The sequence below is a fragment of the Ascaphus truei genome, chromosome 10, assembly GCF_040206685.1.
Source record: "Ascaphus truei isolate aAscTru1 chromosome 10, aAscTru1.hap1, whole genome shotgun sequence".
Classification (NCBI taxonomy): Eukaryota; Metazoa; Chordata; class Amphibia; order Anura; family Ascaphidae; genus Ascaphus; species Ascaphus truei.
In genome coordinates this window covers 29,670,585-29,694,315 of record NC_134492.1, presented here as the reverse complement: position 1 = coordinate 29,694,315, position 23,731 = coordinate 29,670,585, and the positions used below count along the sequence as shown (strand labels likewise).

The 23,731-nt window shown below is 47.6% G+C and overlaps 2 protein-coding genes across 4 annotated transcripts; one reads left to right on the top strand and one right to left on the bottom strand.

Annotated features, from left to right (window-relative positions):
* Positions 1 to 5,792: 5,792 nt before the first annotated feature.
* PARS2 (prolyl-tRNA synthetase 2, mitochondrial) lies at positions 5,793 to 12,154 on the bottom strand. Of its 2 annotated transcripts, none has more exons than XM_075616402.1 (2): positions 12,018 to 12,154; positions 5,793 to 7,300 (listed from the first exon to the last, which is right to left on the bottom strand). In XM_075616402.1, the coding sequence occupies exons 1-2, from the start codon at positions 12,037 to 12,039 to the stop codon at positions 5,916 to 5,918; spliced, it is 1,407 nt and encodes a 468-aa protein (XP_075472517.1). In that variant the 5' UTR covers positions 12,040 to 12,154; the 3' UTR covers positions 5,793 to 5,915. The 2 variants fall into 2 exon arrangements, with proteins under 2 accessions (XP_075472517.1, XP_075472518.1); XM_075616403.1 differs by having other exon boundaries at positions 12,067 to 12,142.
* A 24-nt stretch (positions 12,155 to 12,178) lies between these two features.
* Positions 12,179 to 23,329, top strand: TTC4 (tetratricopeptide repeat domain 4). 2 transcript variants are annotated; one of them, XM_075616405.1, is made up of 11 exons: positions 12,251 to 12,396; positions 13,321 to 13,582; positions 13,970 to 14,087; positions 14,371 to 14,532; positions 15,388 to 15,465; positions 16,308 to 16,432; positions 16,968 to 17,045; positions 17,356 to 17,570; positions 19,761 to 19,845; positions 20,368 to 20,450; positions 23,105 to 23,329. In XM_075616405.1, the coding sequence occupies exons 3-11, from the start codon at positions 13,994 to 13,996 to the stop codon at positions 23,202 to 23,204; spliced, it is 1,020 nt and encodes a 339-aa protein (XP_075472520.1). In that variant the 5' UTR covers positions 12,251 to 12,396; positions 13,321 to 13,582; positions 13,970 to 13,993; the 3' UTR covers positions 23,205 to 23,329. The 2 variants fall into 2 exon arrangements, with proteins under 2 accessions (XP_075472519.1, XP_075472520.1); XM_075616404.1 differs by lacking the exon at positions 13,321 to 13,582 and having other exon boundaries at positions 12,179 to 12,396.
* Positions 23,330 to 23,731: the final 402 nt, after the last annotated feature.

Genomic DNA, 23,731 nt, shown 5'->3' with positions numbered 1-23,731 from the left:
ACTGCTAGCTGGCGTCTCTATCCGCTCGTGGACGCAACTTGTCAGCAGGTACTCCTGCAGGGCGCCAAGCAGGGCGCTTGAATAATGGGAAACCGCAACAGCTGGTTCAACTCGTCGGCGGCTATAAGAGATGGTTAGCTGGCAGCTCACGTTGATTCACCGATGTACGGGGGGTACTACACCAATGTGTGCGGGGCTTGAACCTCCACCCTACGCGTTTCAAGAGCGATCTGCTCTCTTCCTCAGGGGTATATGAATAAAAAAGTCCAAAATGTCCTTTAAATACTGACTTCACCATTTGGGTAAATAGTTCCACCTGTAGCTAATTGCACATGTGCTGTGCTTGTAATAAAGTTGCTCTTAGTGTGTTTGCAATCAGACACTGCACAGTGAGAATGTCTTTGAACAAAAAAGCTACTTACTATTTTGTACAGCTGTTATACATAATGACAACATTAAACATAACACAATATACAATGAACATATACTACTAACAACATATATATTAAAAGATGACACAATAAACAATGAACATATACTACTAACAACATATATATTTAAATATGACACAATAAACAATGAACATATACTACTAACAACATATATATATTTATGTATATAAACAAAAAAAAAATGAATAAAAAAAAAAAAAATGCATAATTTTAAGGTAGGACATAAAAAAAAAAAAAAAAAAATATTTAATATAATATGCGAATTATAATTAGATAAAATGTATTAAACCAGTGATAGTGTGCTTATTTATGTAGGAGGAACCTACTGCTATAAGCGAATTTAAACACTAATGTATATGACATGTCACCTTATGTGGATGTATTTGGTACTAACCCACCAAAAAGGATTTCAAATCGAATTCTACATTTAAGCCCATTGGGGACAGAGTACATAACTCATAAATCCAATAGGACTCTCTTCTCCCCAATAGGCTCAATGTGTTACCTCCTCTCCAGTGTGGTACAATGCGCTCTATTCCTACGCACCTCAAACCTTTTGGGTCTTTATTGTGCACCTGAAGAAAATGATTAGACACATTGTGTGTGACTAAACCAGTTTTAATATTGTATATATGTTCATACAAACGTCTTTTTATAGCTCGCGTTGTCATACCCACATACTGCAGACCACACGGACATTCAAGTAAATATATAACAAAGGAACTACTACATGTAATATGTTGTTTAATTTTATACTGTTTATCTGTTTTATTTGATATAAAATTTATTTTTTTGTTACTGTATTTGCATGCCGTGCATTTGTTACAGAGGAAGTATCCCCCACAGAGTGTTGTGTCTCTTTGAACTGGCTGCAGCGATGGACAGCTGGGTGCCAGTCTCTGTCCTATATTAGGAGCTTTTGTGAATATAATATGTGGATATTCGGGTAGAATTCCCTCTAGTTCTTTATCCTTTTTCAATATTGGCCAGTATTTTCTTAAAGTTTTGCGTATGTTGGGTGCCATTTGGTTATATTGAGTGACAAATGACAAATTGCCTGATGAGTTAATATTTTTATTTTTATATTGTAAGAGACTGGTTCTGTCCATCGCTGCAACTTCAGAGATAGTTCTATCCAACTCTAGTGGGGAGTACTTCCTCTCCACAAATTTTTGTTTTAAATCCTCGGCTTGAATTTTAAATGTATCTGGATGTGAGCTGTTTCTTTTCAGTCTAATGAACTGTCCCTTAGGGATGTTTTTGACCCATGTGGGGTTGTGGTGACTCTGTGCATGTAAATAATTATTTGATTGAACCGGTTTAAAATATGTGCTGGTGTGTATGTGATTATTAACTATAGTGATTTCTAAATCTAAAAATTCTATTTTATTAGTATTAGTGACAAACGTGAATTTTAAATTATTAGTGTTGTTATTCATATATAACTGAAACTGTGTTAACTGTGCTAAAGTGCCTGACCAGATAAAAATAATATCATCTATGTAGCGCCGCCACAGCACCAAGCTTGCACCATAGGGACAATTGGACCATATATGTTGTTTCTCCCAATATCCCATAAATATATTAGCATAACTAGGAGCAAACTTGGTGCCCATGGCGGTGCCACATACCTGCAAATAATAAGCTTTATTAAAGTGAAAAAAATTGTGACATAGGATGAATTTAATTCCTAAAATCAAAAAATCTCTAAATTCTTTTGAAACAGATGGGTCATTTTTTAGGGTGTTTAAGACTGATTCACAGCCTTGATCATGGTTGATTATGGTGTATAATGAATTGACGTCTGCGGTAACAAAAATATAATGGGGTTGCCACTGAATGTCCTGGAGTGTCTGCAGTATGTGGGTAGTATCCCGGAGGTAAGAAGGTAATTGTATGACATATTTCTGGAGTTGTCTATCTATATATTGAGATAAGTGTGTGATGTTAATGATTGAATGCCCGAAATGATGGGGCGGCCGGGGGGAAAATTTATATTTTTATGTATTTTAGGGATTATATAAAACAAGGGTAGTCTGGGGTGTTTATTGTAAAGAAAGTCAAATTCTTTTGGAGTAATTAAATTTTGATCTAAACCAAATGTTAAATAATTAAATAATTTTTGCTGGTAATGTGTAGTAGGATTCGTTGGGAGGAGTTGGTAAGTGGATATGTCACTTAGAATTCTCAGTGACTCTTGGATGTAATATGATTTATCCATGATTACCAACCCCCCCCCCCCCCTTATCCGCTGGTTTTATGATTATGTCTTCATTTTCTTCAAGTGCACGTAAAGTTATTTTTTCATCTTTACTAAGATTATCAGTCCTAACTTTGTGGTTTCTACTTGGGGTCTCTAGGTCATCTGTGACCATTTTAGCGAATGTGTCCACAAAGGGACCACTCACAAACCTAGGAAAGAATGTTGAGGGATTTCTGAACGTTGAATTGTTTGTATTTAGTGGTAAGTTAGTGTTGGTGTCCAGTCTAGATATGGCGTCTCTTTGAAAATATTTTTTGAGGCAAAGCTTGCGCACATATCTTTGGACATCAACATACAACTTAAAACTATCTGGCCCTGTAACTGGAGCAAAGGATAAACCTTTTGATAATAGCTTAGTTTCTTTGATGGTAATTGGATGTTGGCTTATATTAAAGATATTTTGATAAGCACTTTGACTTACTGTTTTTGTACCTTGCCTAATTTTTCTCCCTCCTCTCGTTCCTCTAGAGTGTTTTTTCTTTTTCGATTGTCTTTCAGAGAGTTTTCTTTTCCCAATAAGTCTCTTATTACATCTCTTGCTTGTTTGGGCTCCCTCGTTTGTCGCCAGTCTAAAAAAGAGAATGTATTTTTCTCTTCTTCCCGACTGTGACCAGGGAGACGTTGTTCTCTATCTAGGTCTATAAGAGGTTGGTACTTATTCTGATGATGATATTGATCAAAGATATTATATAAAACAAGGGTAGTCTGGGGTGTTTATTGTAAAGAAAGTCAAATTCTTTTGGAGTAATTAAATTTTGATCTAAACCAAATGTTAAATAATTAAATAATTTTTGCTGGTAATGTGTAGTAGGATTCGTTGGGAGGAGTTGGTAAGTGGATATGTCACTTAGAATTCTCAGTGACTCTTGGATGTAATATGATTTATCCATGATTACCAACCCCCCCCCCTTATCCGCTGGTTTTATGATTATGTCTTCATTTTCTTCAAGTGCACGTAAAGTTATTTTTTCATCTTTACTAAGATTATCAGTCCTAACTTTGTGGTTTCTACTTAGGGTCTCTAGGACATCTGTGACCATTTTAGCGAATGTGTCCACAAAGGGACCACTCACAAACCTAGGAAAGAATGTTGAGGGATTTCTGAACGTTGAATTGTTTGTATTTAGTGGTAAGTTAGTGTTGGTGTCCAGTCTAGATATGGCGTCTCTTTGAAAATATTTTTTGAGGCAAAGCTTGCGCACATATCTTTGGACATCAACATACAACTTAAAACTATCTGGCCCTGTAACTGGAGCAAAGGATAAACCTTTTGATAATAGCTTAGTTTCTTTGATGGTAATTGGATGTTGGCTTATATTAAAGATATTTTGATAAGCACTTTGACTTACTGTTTTTGTACCTTGCCTAATTTTTCTCCCTCCTCTCGTTCCTCTAGAGTGTTTTTTCTTTTTCGATTGTCTTTCAGGGAGTTTTCTTTTCCCAATAAGTCTCTTATTACATCTCTTGCTTGTTTGGGCTCCCTCGTTTGTCGCCAGTCTAAAAAAGAGAATGTATTTTTCTCTTCTTCCCGACTGTGACCAGGGAGACGTTGTTCTCTATCTAGGTCTATAAGAGGTTGGTACTTATTCTGATGATGATATTGATCAAAGATATTGTCAGTATCTTTACCCTGTATGTTGACTAGAGGGCTTGGAGGAACAGGAGGGGCCGGGTGTTTGGCTTTTGTACTGCCAGTTACTGGTTTTATAGAAGATGGTGTTGAAGGTCTTCTAGATCTCTTAGGGGCTATAAATTGTACTGGATCAGAGGATATTTCATTAGGTTTTACAATAGTTTTTTTATAATTTGAAGGAATTTTATGTGAATAATCCTTATTATACCTATATTTTTCATTATCATATCTGGGTTTTTTCCAATTTCTATAACATCCCGTGACATAATCATTTTTGTCCCTTTGGAACTTTGTTTGTTTTGAGATTATAGTATCTTTTTGTAATTTATCCATTTTTGTTTTAATTCTAGCTTCTAGCATTGGTAACTCACAATTATCTTTATACTTTTCAAAGTATCCCTTCATATCGTTAATTTCCTTGTCTAATGTTTGAAGACATACTTTGCGTTTTGATATTAACAGACGCATTAATTCAAACGAACAGCTGTCAAGGATGCGATTCCATTCCAAAATAAATGATTCACTTTTGAAGTCTGTTGTAGGTTTTTTAAATAATCTCAGACCTCGTGGAATACGTTTTTGTTCAATATATTTTTCAATGGTTATCGCATCCCACAGCTGCTTGTTTTCATCAATCAGTAGTTTTTCTAATTTATCAGCCATATTTTCCATATCATGTGATACATTATCAACTGCGATGGGAATTTCCTCATCTGCAAAGATGCTATTAATGTCAATATTCCTACTGATTCTCTGAGCAAACAATTGAGACATAATTGTCCTGGAAAGCTGCTAACCTAAAAGGGGGAAATGCACATAAACAACAAAACAGGTAGCGCTAACCGCAATGTGTGTGGTGTAGTAACTATTACCTTATATGTTGTTTGTTTAATGTTTCAACAGTATTACGCTATGTGTTGTGCTTTCTCTTTGTTTTCAAGCCCACCGTGAGGATCAACAATCTTCACAACCAACAGGCTTGGTTTTCGTATATCCTTTATAGTGGTAAAATTTTATAGGCGCCCACGGAACTATTCCCTGTCCATAAATTTAGACAACAGATACTTTATCCTATATCTATACTTATTGATCCAGAGGAAGGCAAACAAAAACCCCATTAAGAGGAAAAATTAATTCCTTCCTGACTCCAAGAATTGGCAATCGGATTAATCCCTGGATCAACATCCTTCCCATGTAAACTCATTTGGTATATCCCTGTATACCTTTCCCATCTAAAAAGATGTCCAACCTTTTTTGGAACAAATCTATTGTATCTGCCATCACAGTCTCCATGGGTAATGAATTCCACATTTTAACTGCCCTTACTGTAAAGAACCCTTTCCTTCTATTAAAATCAAACAAATGTCTGGATCACAAGTGTGATCTGATGTGTTATTTCCAACTATTTACACAGGGGAAGGAAAAAAAACAGATGCCCCCAAAATATCATGCAATGTCATTTATTTTAAACACGCAATAGCAATTTCCCTGCAGTTCATGGCTTACTCAAGAAAAATCAAACACTGCAATCAGGAATGATATTGTGGATTTGCTGAAGACACGCTTTCTATATAACCTGCACCTTCTGTAATAACTCGATCACGCCTTCTCGGGATAGAAATTGTGCGTCACCTGTATTGTGACTCCAGACTTCAAACTGTGATGGGCTCTCTAATGCCTTCTTCCCAGCAACAATCACATAGGGATAACCCAGCCTATTAGAATCTTTTAGCCTTTTCCCAATGGTCAGATGGCTCCTGTCATCCAAAAGCACCTCATCCCTGAGCTGAGGAACAGCTTCTGTGACATCATCATAAAGCGCTTCTGCAGCAGATATTGCCGCTTCTTCTTTGCTTCCCTTTTTGGGAGGAATTACACAGACTTGGTATGGGGCGATAAGACCAGGCCAGCGGATATCATCCTCAGTGGAAAGAACTTCAATAGAAGCTGCTAACAGTCTTGAAACGCCTATCCCATAGCAACCCATTTCTGCTAGAACAGGTTGGTTCTGATCACTGTAATAAGCAGCATTGAAAACGTGGGAGTACTTAGTACCCAGATAGAATGTGTGACCTATCTCAATGCCCTTGGTCTCCTTTAGCTGCCCTTTGCACATCGGACATTCCTCTTGCCCTGGCCTTAAGGTCTCCACATTGGCTGAGAATTGACAGCTGCCACACACCTGTAACCGGTCCTCCCCAATGTCTGCAGGCAGCTGAAACTCGTGTGACATGGTCCCCCCGATGCTGCCGGCGTCCGCCTGCACCTTCACAAAGTGCAGACCCAGGAGGTGGAACAGGTTAGAATAGGCACTGCACACACTGTGATAGGTTTCATGCGCTGCCGCCTCTGTCATGTCAAACGTATACATGTCTTTCATGTAAAACTCTCTGCTGCGCAGAAGGCCAAAGCGAGGCTTTGGCTCGTCTCGAAACTTGCGTGTTATCTGGTACAGCAGCAGAGGGAGCTGTTTGTAGGTAAGGCTGGCCTGCGAAGAGATGAGGTGCGTGACGGACTCTTCATGCGTGGGTCCCAAGCAGTATTCTTGGCCGTGTCTGTCAGTCAGACGGAAAAGCTCTTTTCCCATCAGATCCCAGCGCTCGCTCTGTCTCCAGAGACCCGCTGAGCTCAGGCTGGGCATGTTGATTTTCTGTCCTCCAATATCCTGCATTTCTTTGTCTATGAGTCGGATTAGCTTCTCCATTGAACGCACAGCGTATGGAAGGTAGTGAAAACAGCCAGGGCTGGAGGACCGGATTAAAGCTGCCTTGAGCATGAGTCTCTGGCTCCTGCAGGTGAGCTCGCTGGGCTCACACACCTTCTCCTCCCAGAGACTTCCAGGCTGATATATCTGAGACAGAAGGCGTCGTTTTGCTTTACCCGAGACAATGTGTGATGCTTTGCAGTACGATCTCAGCAGCCCCATCATGATGGATCCTGAGCTCCTCACTCCTGTATGCACAAGGTGAACACACGAGATTAATTTATTTATTTCCTGCAGGCTCTTAAAAGCCTCCATTTTACTCTAGGCCTGATTCAGACACCACAGAGCAGCCAGCACACAGATCAATACACATGAGTATCACCTCCCTGTAAGGGGGCACAAGATCTGTGTGGGATTGACAGGGTCTTGCTTGGCTGGAGTCTTACATGCTCAGAGTACCCCTGTCAGAGTACCCCTGAACGGTCACCCAATTCTTGCAGTGTATCAGAAACCTAAAGACCTTGTCCCCCTTACACTCGCTGGTTCCCTGCCTACCCCCCTGGTTCCAGTTCCCTGCCCACCTCCTCCTCCTCCCTTTAGCCCCCACTCCCTCTCTAGCCCCTCATAACCCACTCCCTCTCTAGCCCCTCCTCAAACAGGGGGATGTGGGGGAGAGGGTCCCAGTCAGATACAGGGGGATGTGGGGGAGGGGTTCCCAGTCAGATACAGGGGGATGTGAGGGAGGGTGTCCCAGGCAGATACAGGGGGATGTGGGGGAGGGGGTCCCAGCCAGATACAGGGGGACGTGGGGGGGTCACAGTCAGATACAGGGGGACGTGGGGGGGTCACAGTCAGATACAGGAGGACGTGGGGGGGTCACAGTCAGATACAGGAGGATGTGGGGGGGTCACAGTCAGATACAGGAGGACGTGGGGGGGTCACAGTCAGATACAGGAGGACATGGGGGGGTCACAGTCAGATACAGGGGGACGTGGGGGGTCAGATACAGGGGGACGTGGGGGGTCAGATACAGGGGGACGTGGGGGGGTCACAGTCAGATACAGGGGGATGTGGGGGGTCACAGTCAGATACAGGGGGATGTGGGGGGTCACAGTCAGATACAGGGGGATGTGGGGGGGTCACAGTCAGATACAGGGGGATGTGGGGGGGTCACAGTCAGATACAGGGGGATGTGGGGGGGTCACAGTCAGATACAGGGGTGTGTGGGGGGTCACAGTCAGATACAGGGGGGCGTGGGGGGGTCACAGTCAGATACAAGGGGACGTGGGGGGTCACAGTCAGATACAGGGGGACGTGGGGGGGTCACAGTCAGATACAGGGGGACGTGGGGGGTCACAGTCAGATACAGGGGGACGTGGGGGGTCACAGTCAGATACAGGGGGACGTGGGGGGTCACAGTCAGATACAGGGGGATGTGGGGGGGTCACAGTCAGATACAGGGGGATGTGGGGGGGTCACAGTCAGATAAAGGGATGTGGGGGGGTCACAGTCAGATAAAGGGGGATGTGGGGGGGTCACAGTCAGATAAAGGGATGTGGGGGGGGTCACAGTCAGATAAAGGGGGATGTGGGGGGTCACAGTCAGATACAGGGGGACGTGGGGGGTCACAGTCAGATACAGGGGGACGTGGGGGGTCACAGTCAGATACAGGGGGACGTGGGGGGGTCACAGTCAGATACAGGGGGACGTGGGGGGGTCACAGTCAGATACAGGGGGACGTGGGGGGGTCACAGTCAGATACAGGGGGATGTGGGGGGGGGTCAGATAGAGGAGGACATGGGGGGGTCAGATACAGGGGGACGTGGGGGGGTCACAGTCAGATACAGGGGGATGTGGGGGGGTCACAGTCAGATACAGGGGGATGTGGGGGGGTCACAGTCAGATACAGGGGGATGTGGGGGGGTCAGATAGAGGAGGACATGGGGGGGTCAGATACAGGGGGACGTGGGGGGGTCACAGTCAGATACAGGGGGACGTGGGGGGGTCACAGTCAGATACAGGGGGACGTGGGGGGGTCACAGTCAGATACAGGGGGACGTGGGGGGGTCACAGTCAGATACAGGGGGATGTGGGGGGGGGGTCAGATAGAGGAGGACATGGGGGGGTCAGATACAGGGGGATGTGGGGGGGTCACAGTCAGATACAGGGGAAGTGGGGGGGTCACAGTCAGATACAGGGGGACGTGGGGGGGTCACAGTCAGATACAGGGGGACGTGGGGGGGTCACAGTCAGATACAGGGGGACGTGGGGGGGTCACAGTCAGATACAGGGGGATGTGGGGGGGTCACAGTCAGATACAGGGGGATGTGGGGGGGGGTCAGATAGAGGAGGACATGGGGGGGTCAGATACAGGGGGATGTGGGGGGGTCACAGTCAGATACAGGGGAAGTGGGGGGGTCACAGTCAGATACAGGGGGACGTGGGGGGGTCACAGTCAGATACAGGGGGACGTGGGGGGGTCACAGTCAGATACAGGGGGACGTGGGGGGGTCACAGTCAGATACAGGGGGATGTGGGGGGGTCACAGTCAGATACAGGGGGGCGTGGGAGGGTCACAGTCAGATACGGGGGGCGTGGGGATCACAGTCAGATACAGGAGGATGTGGGGGGGTCACAGTCAGATACAGGAGGATGTGGGGGGGTCACAGTCAGATACAGGAGGATGTGGGGGGGTCACAGTCAGATACAGGGGGATGTGGGGGGGTCACAGTCAGATACAGGGGGATGTGGGGGGGTCACAGTCAGATACAGGGGGATGTGGGGGGGGGTCAGATAGAGGAGGACATGGGGGGGTCAGATACAGGGGGACGTGGGGGGGTCACAGTCAGATACAGGGGGACGTGGGGGGGTCACAGTCAGATACAGGGGGACGTGGGGGGGTCACAGTCAGATACAGGGGGACGTGGGGGGGTCACAGTCAGATACAGGGGGACGTGGGGGGGTCACAGTCAGATACAGGGGGATGTGGGGGGGTCACAGTCAGATACAGGGGGATGTGGGGGGGGGTCAGATAGAGGAGGACATGGGGGGGTCAGATACAGGGGGATGTGGGGGGGTCACAGTCAGATACAGGGGAAGTGGGGGGGTCACAGTCAGATACAGGGGGACGTGGGGGGGTCACAGTCAGATACAGGGGGACGTGGGGGGGTCACAGTCAGATACAGGGGGACGTGGGGGGGTCACAGTCAGATACAGGGGGACGTGGGGGGGGTCACAGTCAGATACAGGGGGATGTGGGGGGGTCACAGTCAGATACAGGGGGATGTGGGGGGGGGTCAGATAGAGGAGGACATGGGGGGGTCAGATACAGGGGGATGTGGGGGGGTCACAGTCAGATACAGGGGAAGTGGGGGGGGTCACAGTCAGATACAGGGGGACGTGGGGGGGTCACAGTCAGATACAGGGGGACGTGGGGGGGTCACAGTCAGATACAGGGGGACGTGGGGGGGTCACAGTCAGATACAGGGGGATGTGGGGGGGTCACAGTCAGATACAGGGGGATGTGGGGGGGGGGTCAGATAGAGGAGGACATGGGGGGGTCAGATACAGGGGGATGTGGGGGGGTCACAGTCAGATACAGGGGAAGTGGGGGGGTCACAGTCAGATACAGGGGGACGTGGGGGGGTCACAGTCAGATACAGGGGGACGTGGGGGGGTCACAGTCAGATACAGGGGGACGTGGGGGGGTCACAGTCAGATACAGGGGGATGTGGGGGGGTCACAGTCAGATACAGGGGGGCGTGGGAGGGTCACAGTCAGATACGGGGGGCGTGGGGATCACAGTCAGATACAGGAGGATGTGGGGGGGTCACAGTCAGATACAGGAGGATGTGGGGGGATCACAGTCAGATACAGGGGGGCGTGGGGGTCACAGTCAGATACAGGGGGGCGTGGGGATCACAGTCAGATACAGGAGGATGTGGGGATCACAGTCAGATACAGGAGGATGTGGGGGGGTCACAGTCAGATACAGGAGGATGTGGGGGGGTCACAGTCAGATACAGGAGGATGTGGGGGGGTCACAGTCAGATACAGGAGGATGTGGGGGGGTCACAGTCAGATACAGGAGGATGTGGGGGGGTCACAGTCAGATACAGGAGGATGTGGGGGGGTCACAGTCAGATACAGGAGGATGCGGGGGGGTCACAGTCAGATACAGGAGGATGTGGGGGGGGTCACAGTCAGATACAGGAGGATGTGGGGGGGTCACAGTCAGATACAGGAGGATGTGGGGGGGTCACACTTACAGGAGGATGTGGGGGGGTCACAGTCAGATACAGGAGGATGTGGGGGGGGGGTCACAGTCAGATACAGGAGAATGTGGGGGGGTCACAGTCAGATACAGGAGGATGTGGGGGGGTCACAGTCAGATACAGGAGGATGTGGGGGAGTCACAGTCAGATACAGGAGGATGTGGGGGGGTCACAGTCAGATACAGGAGGATGTGGGGGGGTCACAGTCAGATACAGGAGGATGTGGGGGGGGGTCACAGTCAGATACAGGAGGATGTGGGGGGGTCACAGTCAGATACAGGAGGATGTGGGGGGGTCACAGTCAGATACAGGGGGATGTGGGGGGGTCACAGTCAGATACAGGGGGATGTGGGGGAGTCACAGTCAGATACAGGAGGATGTGGGGGGGTCACAGTCAGATACAGGAGGATGTGGGGGGGGGGGTCACAGTCAGATACAGGAGGATGTGGGGGGGGGGGGGGTCACAGTCAGATACAGGAGGATGTGGGGGGGGGGGGTCACAGTCAGATACAGGAGGATGTGGGGTGGTCACAGTCAGATACAGGAGGATGTGGGGGGGGGGTCACAGTCAGATACAGGAGGATGTAGGGGGGGGGTCACAGTCAGATACAGGGGGTTGTGGGGGGGGGTCAGATACAGGGTGGGTGGGGGTCATAGCTTTTGTATTTAATGTGCTATTAAATTATAATACCTTTCCTAAACCTGGCTGCCATTCCTTTAAGTGTGTCTGGCTTCCGCACCCCAACACCAGCCTCCTCTCTGCCTTACTGCTTCTTTCTTGGTCTGTAACTCAAGCGAAACCCAAAGGTGACAGGAACCGGAAGTACGGGACGTGTATAGCGCTACACCACCGGAAACACGTGGGGGAAGACGGAGACCGGGTATGAGACACAATATCCGGGAGCCGGACAGTGTGAGGCAGATCACTGTGTGTCTGTGCAGGAGCTGACACACCCGCCGCCCGCATGGCCTCTCAGCCCTCACAGGAAGATGAGGCCATGGATGAATTTGTGGAGAAATTCAGAGGCCAAAAGTACAAGGGGGCGTTTAATCCGGACACTTGGGAGAAGGTCGGCTCATTACTGTCAGCATCACCCTTAATGTAACACACAGCTGAGGATCAAATGCTTCACTCATTTTCTGCACTCCTTGCATCACTCATTACTCCCCCATCACTCACTCCCTGCACCTCCAGCATTCACTGCCTGAAACACTCTTTCTGTGCCTCCAGCACTCCCTGCATCACTCACTGCCTCCTGTCAACGCTGCTCAGTGAGGAGAGTGGGGGGGATCTGAGAGCAGGTTGTGTGCGATGCCTGGGGACAGAGATGTGAGTGTTGAAAATGTCCTCAGGGGTCTCACAACCCCACAAATGTCTCTGGACACTCTCACTGGTGTTCAAAGTTGCGGAGTGATGTTAGAGTGTCACGACAGTGGCAATTCCCCCAAAACCTCAACGTTTTGCCACTGAATGTGAGTGACCCTCTGTCACTCAGCATCTTTATATGCCAGTGTGTGTTTCCACAGACGTACGGGGTGAGTTGTCACACCTATGAGGACATTTTCAACATCCTATACATGGTTGTTAATCTACCTACAGCTTTAGAGAATTGGATTTGATTGAGAAACACCTCCTTAGTAGGACCAAGATACACCTCTCTGGAAAGATGATTGGCAGCAAGCATTTTGTGCTTTCACTGCGCATTTATGAATCTTGCCTTGAAAGTGAACATTTGTTATACCTGCATATTTTAGCGTTTATATTGAACCCTTTTTACACGACGGAGCACGTGCGTCTCATTTTTGTTTTTATATATACAGAGACAGAAGTGCAAGCCAAAGAAACACCTGTATGATGTAATAACTGTTAATGACAATTGGTGAATTGTAATGTGCAATTACACATGAGTGTCTTTAATGACTGCTTATCTGTATGTTCGTTCGGGTGACTAGTCCTCCGTTGTGATCTGCGTTTGTCGGCGTCCTTCCTACAGCTCATGGGGAGGGGGAGAGAATCTCCTCGCACCGCCACTGATGGAATCTTTTCCACACTGAGCCTGATGAAGCGGACTAAGCGAAACGCGTTGAGTGGTGCAGAAGTACAGAGCTGCGTGTGTGCAGCATCACAGAGGTACAGAGCGCCATCAAGTGTGCGTGCGGATGGAGTCAAGCCGAGACCGGCACCTGTAGTGACGTCTTAGCACATGGTCATCACTGGAGATTCTACAGATAAGCCGCAATTAAAGCCGCTCGTTTGTGAGTGCACATTTTGTTTTTTGTCTCATCAAATGTCATTAAAACGTACTACACCATATAAGTGTTTCTTTGTCCTGCGCTTCTGTCTTCTAATGTATGCAGGTTTACTTTATAGGTGAAACAAAGGTTCTTCCCACTCAGAAGCAGCAACAGACACCAAAAGACATTTCAAATAATTACTACTGTGGGGCTAAATTTTTCTTTTCCTTTAGGACTTTATTATATTTTCTTATGTACCACTGAGCGTTCTCTCTCCTATCTCTCTCTCTACATATCTCTGTAATTTTTTTGGGCGGGGTGTAGTCCTCCTGCAACATGTATGTTATAGGATCTTAGGTCTTTTTTTTACGTCGAGATTGTAAAATGTGTCTTCTGAATGATTTTCAGGAGTTTGACAAGATTCCCATTTTCATGAAAGAAGCTCCAACTGACATTGACCCTGAGAAGACGCCCGAGTTGGCTTGTCTCCAGTCCATTATTTTCGACACCGACCGACCCCTTGAAGGTATTAATCATGTACGTGGGATGAGAACAGGGACAGCAGTAATTTATACCGATATGTTATGAATACGTTATTTCTTGGCTTGTATGAAAGCGGGGAGCAGGTTCCCAGGTACCGGCGGTTTCGTCAGGTGATTTTCATTCATGTTGCGCCCCGTGATGGATGCGGCTGTTTCTGGGACTGATACAGACACTAAAACAAAGTCGTTGTTTTACACCCAAAATGAAAGCACGCAGAATGCCGGTTAGAAAAGGAAAAACTGAAGTAACCTATATTTATTCTGCAGAACAAGCGAAGACTTATAAGGACGAGGGGAACACCTATTTTAAAGAAAAGGCATACAAGAAAGCCATCGTCTCGTACACAGAGGGCATAAAGAAGAGCTGCAAGGACCAGGAGCTGAACGCCATACTCTACACCAACAGGGCGGCAGCACAGTTTTATTTGAGTACGTTGCTGCGGGTAATTATAAAGCAAAGGATATAATGACAAGCTGTAAGGGTCACGTTGGGCAGGCTGCACATGGGATGTTATAGCACGATTCATGTAACAAATACATTACCTGCAATCACTGCAGTAGAGACGACCAAAAGTAGTCTGAAACAAAGTGACAGAAAGTAACTAACGGGTCTAAGACTAATCTATCCTGGGCAATATAGCAGTGAAGTCAACAAAGCATAAATCCAGCACCAAAACATAGACCATCAATAAAGTCAGTCAGTCCATTTTAATGACTTCAAGCAAATACAGACACATCATGCAAGTTCATCACCGATAACGTTGGATGCGTCTGCATTTGCTTTGTCATTAAATTGTCCGACTTCACTTTATTGACCTGGTCTATGTTTTGCTGCTGGACTTCTGCTTTGTAGGATGATTTAGGGCCAGGGACATGTCTTCTGTGTAATGCGTGGGTCCCGTGCCCCTTGTGAATCTATAAAAGAAGCTCCCCCCGGTCACATGGGAGGAGGACATGCTGCTGATATTATACAGTTATTCTAAACTGGGTCATTTCATCGCCCCTCACCCTGCGAGCCTCTCCCCACCTCCCATTCTTACGGTGTCAGCCTCTGTTCTACTTCTCACGTGGAGTGAGTACTGCTCAGCTTCTGTAAAGATGGAGCTCCTTTTTTTTTGGCATTGCCTGACACTCCTTCACCTTTTGTAGCTAGAGCTTGCAAAAAGACGTAAGGAGCGCTGTAATTGGCTGCATGTTTTCTACATCACCCCCCGTTTGCTTGATACAAATAACACAGGAGGCAGCTGGAGTTGATCTATTCTTCTGAACACAATGTCTTGACAGGTAACTATCGCTCTGCTCTCAACGATGTGATTTCAGCAAGGAAGCAGAAGCCTGACCATTTGAAAGCAGTGATTCGAGGTACGACACAGGAATTGCAGCTGGAAAATATAGAACGTGTGGCTGTTAACACGGACATGTAGGGGTCACTTTGTGGCCGGTCAGAAACTTGTGGTCCATTCAGCACATGTGCAATGTAATATTGTGATTTTTGGTTTGAGATCAATGACTTCCAGTTTTATCCCATTTGAGACGTGCGGATGATTCACTAAGCTGCATTCAGGGGTGTCTGAGCTTGATTCAGCGTTAACCGACATTCAAGTCAATGACGTTTAACGCTTAGGGTTTGCCAGGTGTCCAGTATTGAACTGGACTGTCCTGTATTTGGACACTGTCCAGTACAAAATTAGAGGTAATACTGGACATGTATGCGTCCGCTATTACCTCTGGGTGTAGTGACCTGACCTGCTTTGGGGGGCGCGGGATTTCCCCAAGCAGGGGAATAGCACGGCTATTGCTAGGGGGCTGGGCAGCATCTTCTGTCCTGATTGGCTGTATTACCCAGCAGTAGCCAATCAGGGGGTGGTGTCAGGAAGGCATGGTTGAGGCCAAGGAGAGGAGGAAACAGCATGGAGAGGTGTGTGTACCTTTTTTACCATTGTGTCCAGTATCTTTGGAGAAGGCACCTGGCTACCCTATTAACGCTGGATCAAGCGCCTGTACCCCTCATCTAAGCTTCATGAATCCCAGCATTGGGCGAGAAAACTCCACACCTGCCGCCCCTATTACCTGCTTCCTCCTCCACTGCTTGGGGATCAGGACATTGGTTACATGTTTCTTATGCTTTGGGAATGTTGTAGAACTGCAGACTTTGCACATGCATTGTATTTAATAAAAGCTTCAGAGCCTTTGCCATGTTGCAGGTGCTTTGTGCTGCGTGGAAATAAAGAATTACCAAGAAGCGTTGAAGTGGTGCGAGGAGGGACTAAAGATCGATCGAAAGGAGAAGAAACTGCTGGAAATCAGAGCAAAAGCAGATAAACTTCGGGTGAGAAAGCGCAGCACAAAAGTACAGTCACTGTATCTGGCGATGGCACAGAGCGGTCACAGACCATCCGTTTAATATTATTACTTGTGATTAATAGAATGGGACCCACAGGACGCCACATTAATACTCAGGTTGTACCCTGGTAACTCGACGCTGACGGTTTCTTTACCTGGTGTGAGATGCCTGCAGGATTTGCTCATATCTCACTACATGGGATCTGTTAGGGACTGGATGCAGTTTACAACTGTCTTGCTGCAGAGTAATTCTGGATGGACACTTTAGACCAGAAGTGGCCAGCTCCAGTCAAGAGCCACCAACAGATCAGGTTTTCAGGATATCCCTGCTTCAGCACAAGTGGCTCAATCAGTAGCTGAGTCGAAGATTGAGCCACTGCTGCTGAAGCAGGGATTTCCTGAAGACCTGTGGTGTGGCCCTTGAGGACTGGAGTTGGCCACCCCTACTTTAGACCCTTTCCTAGGCCCCCCCCTGTTACACTTGTGTCATACACAATGTAGTGATTCTTTTCCACTTCCAGAGAGCAACAGAACGAGATTCGAGGAGGTCCGACAAGAAGAAGCACACGGAGAAGAAATCTCTGCTCACGGCACTGACGGTGATTGTCTGCCTGTCTGTGTGGGGGTATCAGGCAGCAGAGGGTTTCTGTGAATACTTCACTATCGCAAGAGATTACGGGGCAGGGCTTGGCCTGTGCAGGTGAGGCGCAGAGTAAAGGGGACCGAGGTGGGTTTGCTTGGTGAGAGGGGAAATGCAAGAGGAGGTGGTCGGCGAAAATCCCATGAGTCCAGGTTCTGACAGATTTGTACAATATGAATGGTGAGGGGGCAGGGGGGGATAAAGGGGAGTGGAGGGTTCTGGGGTGTGATGCGTCACGTGTATCATGCTCATGTCACTCTTCACTGCAGGACAGGGGGATTCGGATATTACAACAGCACCAGGCGGAGGAAGAGGAGGGGGCAGACGCACTGTCTGAGCTGTCGTTGGATGAAGTCAGCTCGGAGAATTCGACGGGAGCGCGACTATTTCTGGATGCAAATGGCCGCCTGAACTGGCCGGTGCTTTTCTTGTATCCGGAGCACCGGCAGACGGATTTCATATCTGCTTTTCACGAGGACTCCAGGTAACGGGGCTTACACTGCTCTTCAATGTGTTGCAATCTCCCATGCCGATATTTTGCCAATGATAATAATAAATATTATCTCGTATAATTTATGGCGCCAATATATTCTGTGGCGGAGGACAATAGCATGCGCAAACAATACATTGAAGGTGACACAATAGGAGATGATAGGGGAGGAGGTCCCTGCCCCGAAGAGCTTACAATCGTAAAAATAAATGACACCGTTACAATATGTACGTAGGCACCGTCGCTGCCCCTAGGAGCTTGCAATCTGTTTTGGTGCCTGGGGGATTTGCCAAGGTCACAAGTCGGTGCCTTTACTCATTAAGCCTCGCCTGTGGCTCATCGGCGCGTTCAGCATCCCACGTGGCGCCCCACGCGGCATTAGCTCTGGTGACCTTTCCTTACACGCACACGATAGATGGGATGTGAAACTATACATTGGAGGCGCATGGAAAGAGGGAGTTCTTGGAAAGACAAACATATTTGTCTCGGCAAGCATGGCGCCTCTGCACGCTCGCGCGTACGCGCACGGACTCTACCATTTACTTTTCTTTTGATTTCGCGTTCGTGAGCAAGCTCTCAGCCTGCACGCGGCCTTAGTCAGTGGGCAGGGCCATGAGGAGATCAGCGCGAGCCGCAGCGCGAGAGGCTGAGAAAGGGCAGGTGGGAAGAATTAAATAACGGGGAGAAAAACAAACATGAAAGGAAATAAGAAATCGAGACAGGAAAAATGCAGACAAAATAGACGAGGAGGGTGGAAATACATGGAAGGGGGGAGACGCACGCTGGGGGGGGAGGAGGAAAGATGCTGGGAGGATAAGAGAAACTTGAAGGTTAAATAGAATGACATGAATGGAAGATGAGTAATCGGGGGATAGGCATTAGAAGGAAGAGAGAGGGGTGAAGCGGGAGGGAAGAGACATTAGAAGGAAGAGAGAGGGGTGAAGCGGCAGGGAAAAGACATTGGAAGAAGGAAGATAATGAGACATGAGGGGAGAACAGGAGGAAAATATGGAATGACAAAGGGTGTAAGAGTGATACATGGGGCAAAGTAGACCGAATGTGATTTGTCTTAACATTTGCCAGGGCCTCATTCTTCACATTTGACTTTCTCCTCTGTAAAGAGACTTGTCTAACTTCGTTCCATTTATATTCCTGTTACCCAACTGTGGTCTTTCCCTTCCCGCTTCACCTGTGAAGACTGAGCAAAAAGAATTATTAGCTTACAGGTAGTATTGGCGTTTGTCGCTGTACCCCCAAGTAGGGACTTCGATAGGTGGGGTTTAAGGTTTCATGCTGTGGGGTCTTATCTCGGGGTGGGGTACCATGCTATGGGTGTGTAAGAAATACAGCTTATGAATTTCACGTTCTTTTGGGGACATAGGAAAACACGTGAATATTAAAAACATTGTATTGATGTAGAGAAATCAAACTGCTGTAACAATATATAGTTGACATACAATGATGACATGTTACATATGACATGCTACCCTCATCTCCTCCAGCGCATATCTTGCATGTTCTTGAAGTGTTCCTTCACTGAATGATGTCTTCCCTCTGAGTCTCTCCCTCTCTCTCTCTTTCTGTCTCTCTTTCTGTCTCTCTCTCTCTCTTTCTCTCTCTTTCTGTCTCTCTCTCTTTATCTCTCTCTCTCTCTCTCTCTCTCTCTCTCTTTCTCTCTCTTTCTCTCTCTCTTTCTCTCTCTCTTTCTCTCTCTCTTTCTCTCTTTCTCTCTTTCTCTCTCTCTCTCTCTTTCTCTCTCTCTTTCTCTCTCTCTCGCTCTTTCTCTCTCGCTCTTTCTCTCTCGCTCTTTCTCTCTCGCTCTTTCTCTCTCGCTCTCTCTCTTTCTCCGCACAGCTTACCCTATGTTGTATATATGTTGGTTTTTTGAGTCTGCCCATAACCCTGTGTTTAATTTTGATTGGTTAAGAAGATCCTACCCAATCTCTTTCCAAGCCAACGTGATAACTGGTTATATGGGAAAAGCTGGTATATGTGACCCATTAGTGCCTAGTGTTTATGTAGGTATGCTATACACAAACTGTTTATAATATTCAAATCATAGTTTATTCTGAAATGACAGACTTAGATTCCTACAATTCCCCACGTGGGGAAGGATTGGGGTTTCATGCTGTGGGAATGTATTGGGTGAGGTGAGTTACACTGTTTTCTTGCTGCTGCTTTCAGGTTTATTGATCAGTTGAATGTGATGTTTGCTGAAGATCTACCACCATGGGACATAGACAGGAAATACCGTGCTCACAATCTGGAGGTGGGTGCAGCACCATGAACATAACCTGACAGCAGCGATTAGATCATTATTACCATGTGCCATCAGCATCTGCCTGCGTCATATAACACTATACAGCGGGGCGGGGGGGGGAGTGGCTCAACTCCAGTACTCAAGCCCCCCCAACAGGTCAGGTTTTCAGGATATCCCAGCTTCAGCACAGGTGGCTCAATCAGAGGCTCCGTCGAAGACTGAGCCTCTGATTGAGCCACCTGCGCTGAAGTAGGAACTGATTGCGCCACCTGCGCTGAAGCAGGGATATCCTGAAAACCTGACCTGTTGGGGGAGGGTGGGCTTGAGGACTGGAGTTGAGCACGCCTGCTATAGAGGGGTGCGAGAAGCAGCTTTTTTTTAAAAAACATCAACCACCCAAAAGGGAATTATTTCTACCCAAGTACTTGTATTTTTTCAGGCCCGCTCTCCTCCCGGAAGCGGGTTCTTGGGTAGAATATCTTGCGGATTATGATTGGTTGTCAAGTAATTAGCCTCCCTCTTATTGGGCAGGTGTACTTTGAAGATGAAGACACACAAGCCATATATCAGGTGGACACAGAGCGTACTTTGCTGGAGGCTTTGCAGCACAGGAGGTGAGATCAGTGAGAATAAGATCTGTTTGTCCTGTATGTGTGGATCCATATCTGTATTATAGCGACATCATGAAATAAACTAACTTTGTGAATCTCCGAAATGACGGAATCATTCTTTTAGTGACCAACATTTTTAGATAACCCAATTTTTGTGCATGAATATTTTGTAAACCACTAAACTGTCAGACTGTGTGTGTCTCTGGATGTTTCTGGGAAGGGTAAGTATAATCAGTTTGGCTTTGATTCCCTGGCGAGCGATAACCGAACGGTGCAGATCCCGGCCTTTTCACGGGTTATGCTTTGCGATCTAGTACAGTGGAGCGTAATCCATGAGTCGCGACCCCTTTGGCACATTTCTGGGGTTTGCCAAAATCAGAGGATTAATGCTGTGGGGTCCCTGCTTCTGAATGGGGACCCCACAGAGTTAATCTTGTAACTGAATCTACAGAAACTAACATGCACTACAGCAGCAGCAGCAGCCTGTGTCTCTCTCTCTGTCTCCCCAGCAGCAGCCTGTGTCTCTCTCTGTCTCCCCAGCAGCAGCAGCCTGTGTCTCTCTCTCTGTTTCCCCAGCAGCAGCCTGTGTCTCTCTCTCTGTCTCCCCAGCAGCAGCAGCCTGTGTCTCTCTCTCTGTCTCCCCAGCAGCAGCAGCAGCAGCCTGTGTCTCTCTCTCTGTCTCCCCAGCAGCAGCAGCCTGTGTCTCTCTCTGTCTCCCCAGCAGCAGCAGCAGCCTGTGTCTCTCTCTCTGTTTCCCCAGCAGCAGCCTGTGTCTATCTCTCTGTCTCCCCAGCAGCAGCCTGTGTCTCTCTCTCCCTCTTCCTCTCCCTCTTCCAAGCAGTCTCTCCAGCTCCATTCAGCCAGCCTGTATGACGATGTAGATGCCCGAATATGGGCATATCCATATTTGGGCATCTACGATGACTGGACGGAGCCCGAGAGCCTGCTTCTGACTGCTACTGCTGGGGAGACAGAGAGACACTGACTGCTGCTGCTGGGGAGACAGAGAGACACTGACTGCTGCTGCTGCTGGGGAGACAGAGAGAGACACACTGCTGCTGCTGTGGAGCAACACTGACTGCTACTGCTGGGGAGCGACACTGACTGCTACTGCTGGGGAGAGACACACTGACTGCTACTGCTGGGGAGAGACACACTGACTGCTACTGCTGGGGAGCGACACTGACTGCTACTGCTGGGGAGAGACACACTGACTGCTGCTGCTGGGGAGAGACACACTGACTGCTACTGCTGGGGAGAGACACACTGACTGCTACTGCTGTGGAGCAACACTGACTGCTGCTGCTGGGGAGACAGAGAGACACTGACTGCTACTGCTGGGGAGACAGAGAGACACTGACTGCTACTGCTGGGGAGAGAGACACTGACTGCTACTGTTGGGGAGACAGAGAGAGACACTGACTGCTACTGCTGGGGAGACAGAGAGACACTGACTGCTACTGCTGGGGAGAGAGACACTGACTGCTACTGCTGGGGAGAGAGACACTGACTGCTGCTGTTGGGGAGACAGAGAGAGACACACTGACTGCTGCTGCTGGGGAGAGACACACACTGACTGCTGCTGCTGGGGAGACAGAGAGAGAAACACTGACTGCTGCTGCTGCTAGGGAGCGACACTGACTGCTACTGCTGGGGAGACTGACTGCTACTGCTGGGGAGAGAGACACTGACTGCTGCTGCTGGGGAGACAGAGAGACACTGACTGCTACTGCTGGGGAGACAGAGAGACACTGACTGCTACTGCTGGGGAGAGAGACACTGACTGCTGCTGCTGGGGAGAGAGACACTGACTGCTACTGCTGGGGAGACAGAGAGACACTGACTGCTACTGCTGGGGAGACAGAGAGACACTGACTGCTACTGCTGGGGAGACAGAGAGACACTGACTGCTGCTGCTGGGGAGACAGAGAGAGACACACTGACTGCTGCTGCTGGGGAGAGACACACTGACTGCTGCTGCTGGGGAGAGAGACTGACTGCTACTGCTGGGGAGCGACACTGACTGCTACTGCTGGGGAGAGACACTGACTGCTGCTGCTGGGGAGAGACACTGACTGCTGCTGCTGGGGAGAGACACTGACTGCTGCTGCTGGGGAGAGACACACTGACTGCTGCTGCTGGGGAGAGAGACACTGACTGCTGCTGCTGGGGAGAGAGACACTGACTGCTGCTGCTGGGGAGAGAGACACTGACTGCTGCTGCTGGGGAGAGAGACACTGACTGCTGCTACTGGGGAGAGAGACACTGACTGCTGCTGCTGGGGAGAGAGACACTGACTGCTGCTGCTGGGGAGAGACACTGACTGCTGCTGCTGGGGAGCGACACTGACTGCTGCTGCTGGGGAGAGACACACTGACTGCTACTGCTGGGGAGACAGAGACACCCCCCACCGAGTTAATCCTTACTGTTTTCAGTGCCGTAGGTGGGTCTCACGTAGGGGACGTTCAAGTTTAGGGGTCGCGGCTAATAAAAGATTGTACACCACTGGTCTAGATTATGGTACGGGATCAGATTGGGTGACCTGCGACACTTACCCTTCACATATCTTGAAATGAGACCTTTGTGTTTTTCTGTCCATGCTAAAAGTATCTTTTAGATGTAAAAATCCTTTTTTTTCCTCTCTCTTCCCCTTGTAGGTTTCGTGTAAAAGCTGGAACACCCTCATTTTTAATCTTCGTGAAGCAGTCAATGTTCTGTATACATTATTTCTCTGACCGGAAGGTTCACCGGGAATAAAGTCTCCCGTGTATGAGGACGGAGCTCTTTTTACTTACAGCTGGAGCCTTCTGTTTCCTGCGGGGTTAACACTGCATTGTAAATTGTGTTTACTGAAATTAATTAAATCTTGTTTCCAATTCTCAGACTTTCTCTTTTTCTGGTTCGATTCAAACTTGAGATGTATTTGGATCATAAAGATTTTTATATATATATATATATATATATATATATATATATATATATATATATATATATATATATATTACACACACCGTACCTTACCGTATTTTGTTATGTGCTATATTTATAGCTCCATGTCATTGGGTCATTTCATCACAGTGCCCCACACACTAGCATAGTAGGCTTGGTATATTTATCCATGTTATGTTTATATTTTTCCTGGTGGTTTTTAACCACAATTATTTTTTTCTTTAGAGTTTTTGGTCTCTAATAAATTTATTGTTTTTGATCTCCTCTATATGACCGGCCCGTTGTGGATCACTATGGGTACGTTGTCCCCATAGTGGTTTCATTCATTGAGGTTC

Excerpts from the sequence above, each read along its gene's own strand:
- PARS2 (XM_075616402.1), bottom strand. The coding sequence starts at position 12,039 with ATGGCAGCCAGGTTTAGGAAAG. Across the intron at positions 7,301-12,017 it reads GGCAGCCAGGTTTAGGAAAG|GAGTGAGGAGCTCAGGATCC; the intron begins GTATTATAATTT and ends TTGTGCATACAG.
- TTC4 (XM_075616404.1), top strand. The coding sequence starts at position 12,292 with ATGGCCTCTCAGCCCTCACAGGAAGATGAGGCCATGGATGAATTTGTG. Across the intron at positions 12,397-13,969 it reads ATCCGGACACTTGGGAGAAG|GAGTTTGACAAGATTCCCAT; the intron begins GTCGGCTCATTA and ends AATGATTTTCAG. Across the intron at positions 14,533-15,387 it reads GGCAGCACAGTTTTATTTGA|GTAACTATCGCTCTGCTCTC; the intron begins GTACGTTGCTGC and ends ATGTCTTGACAG.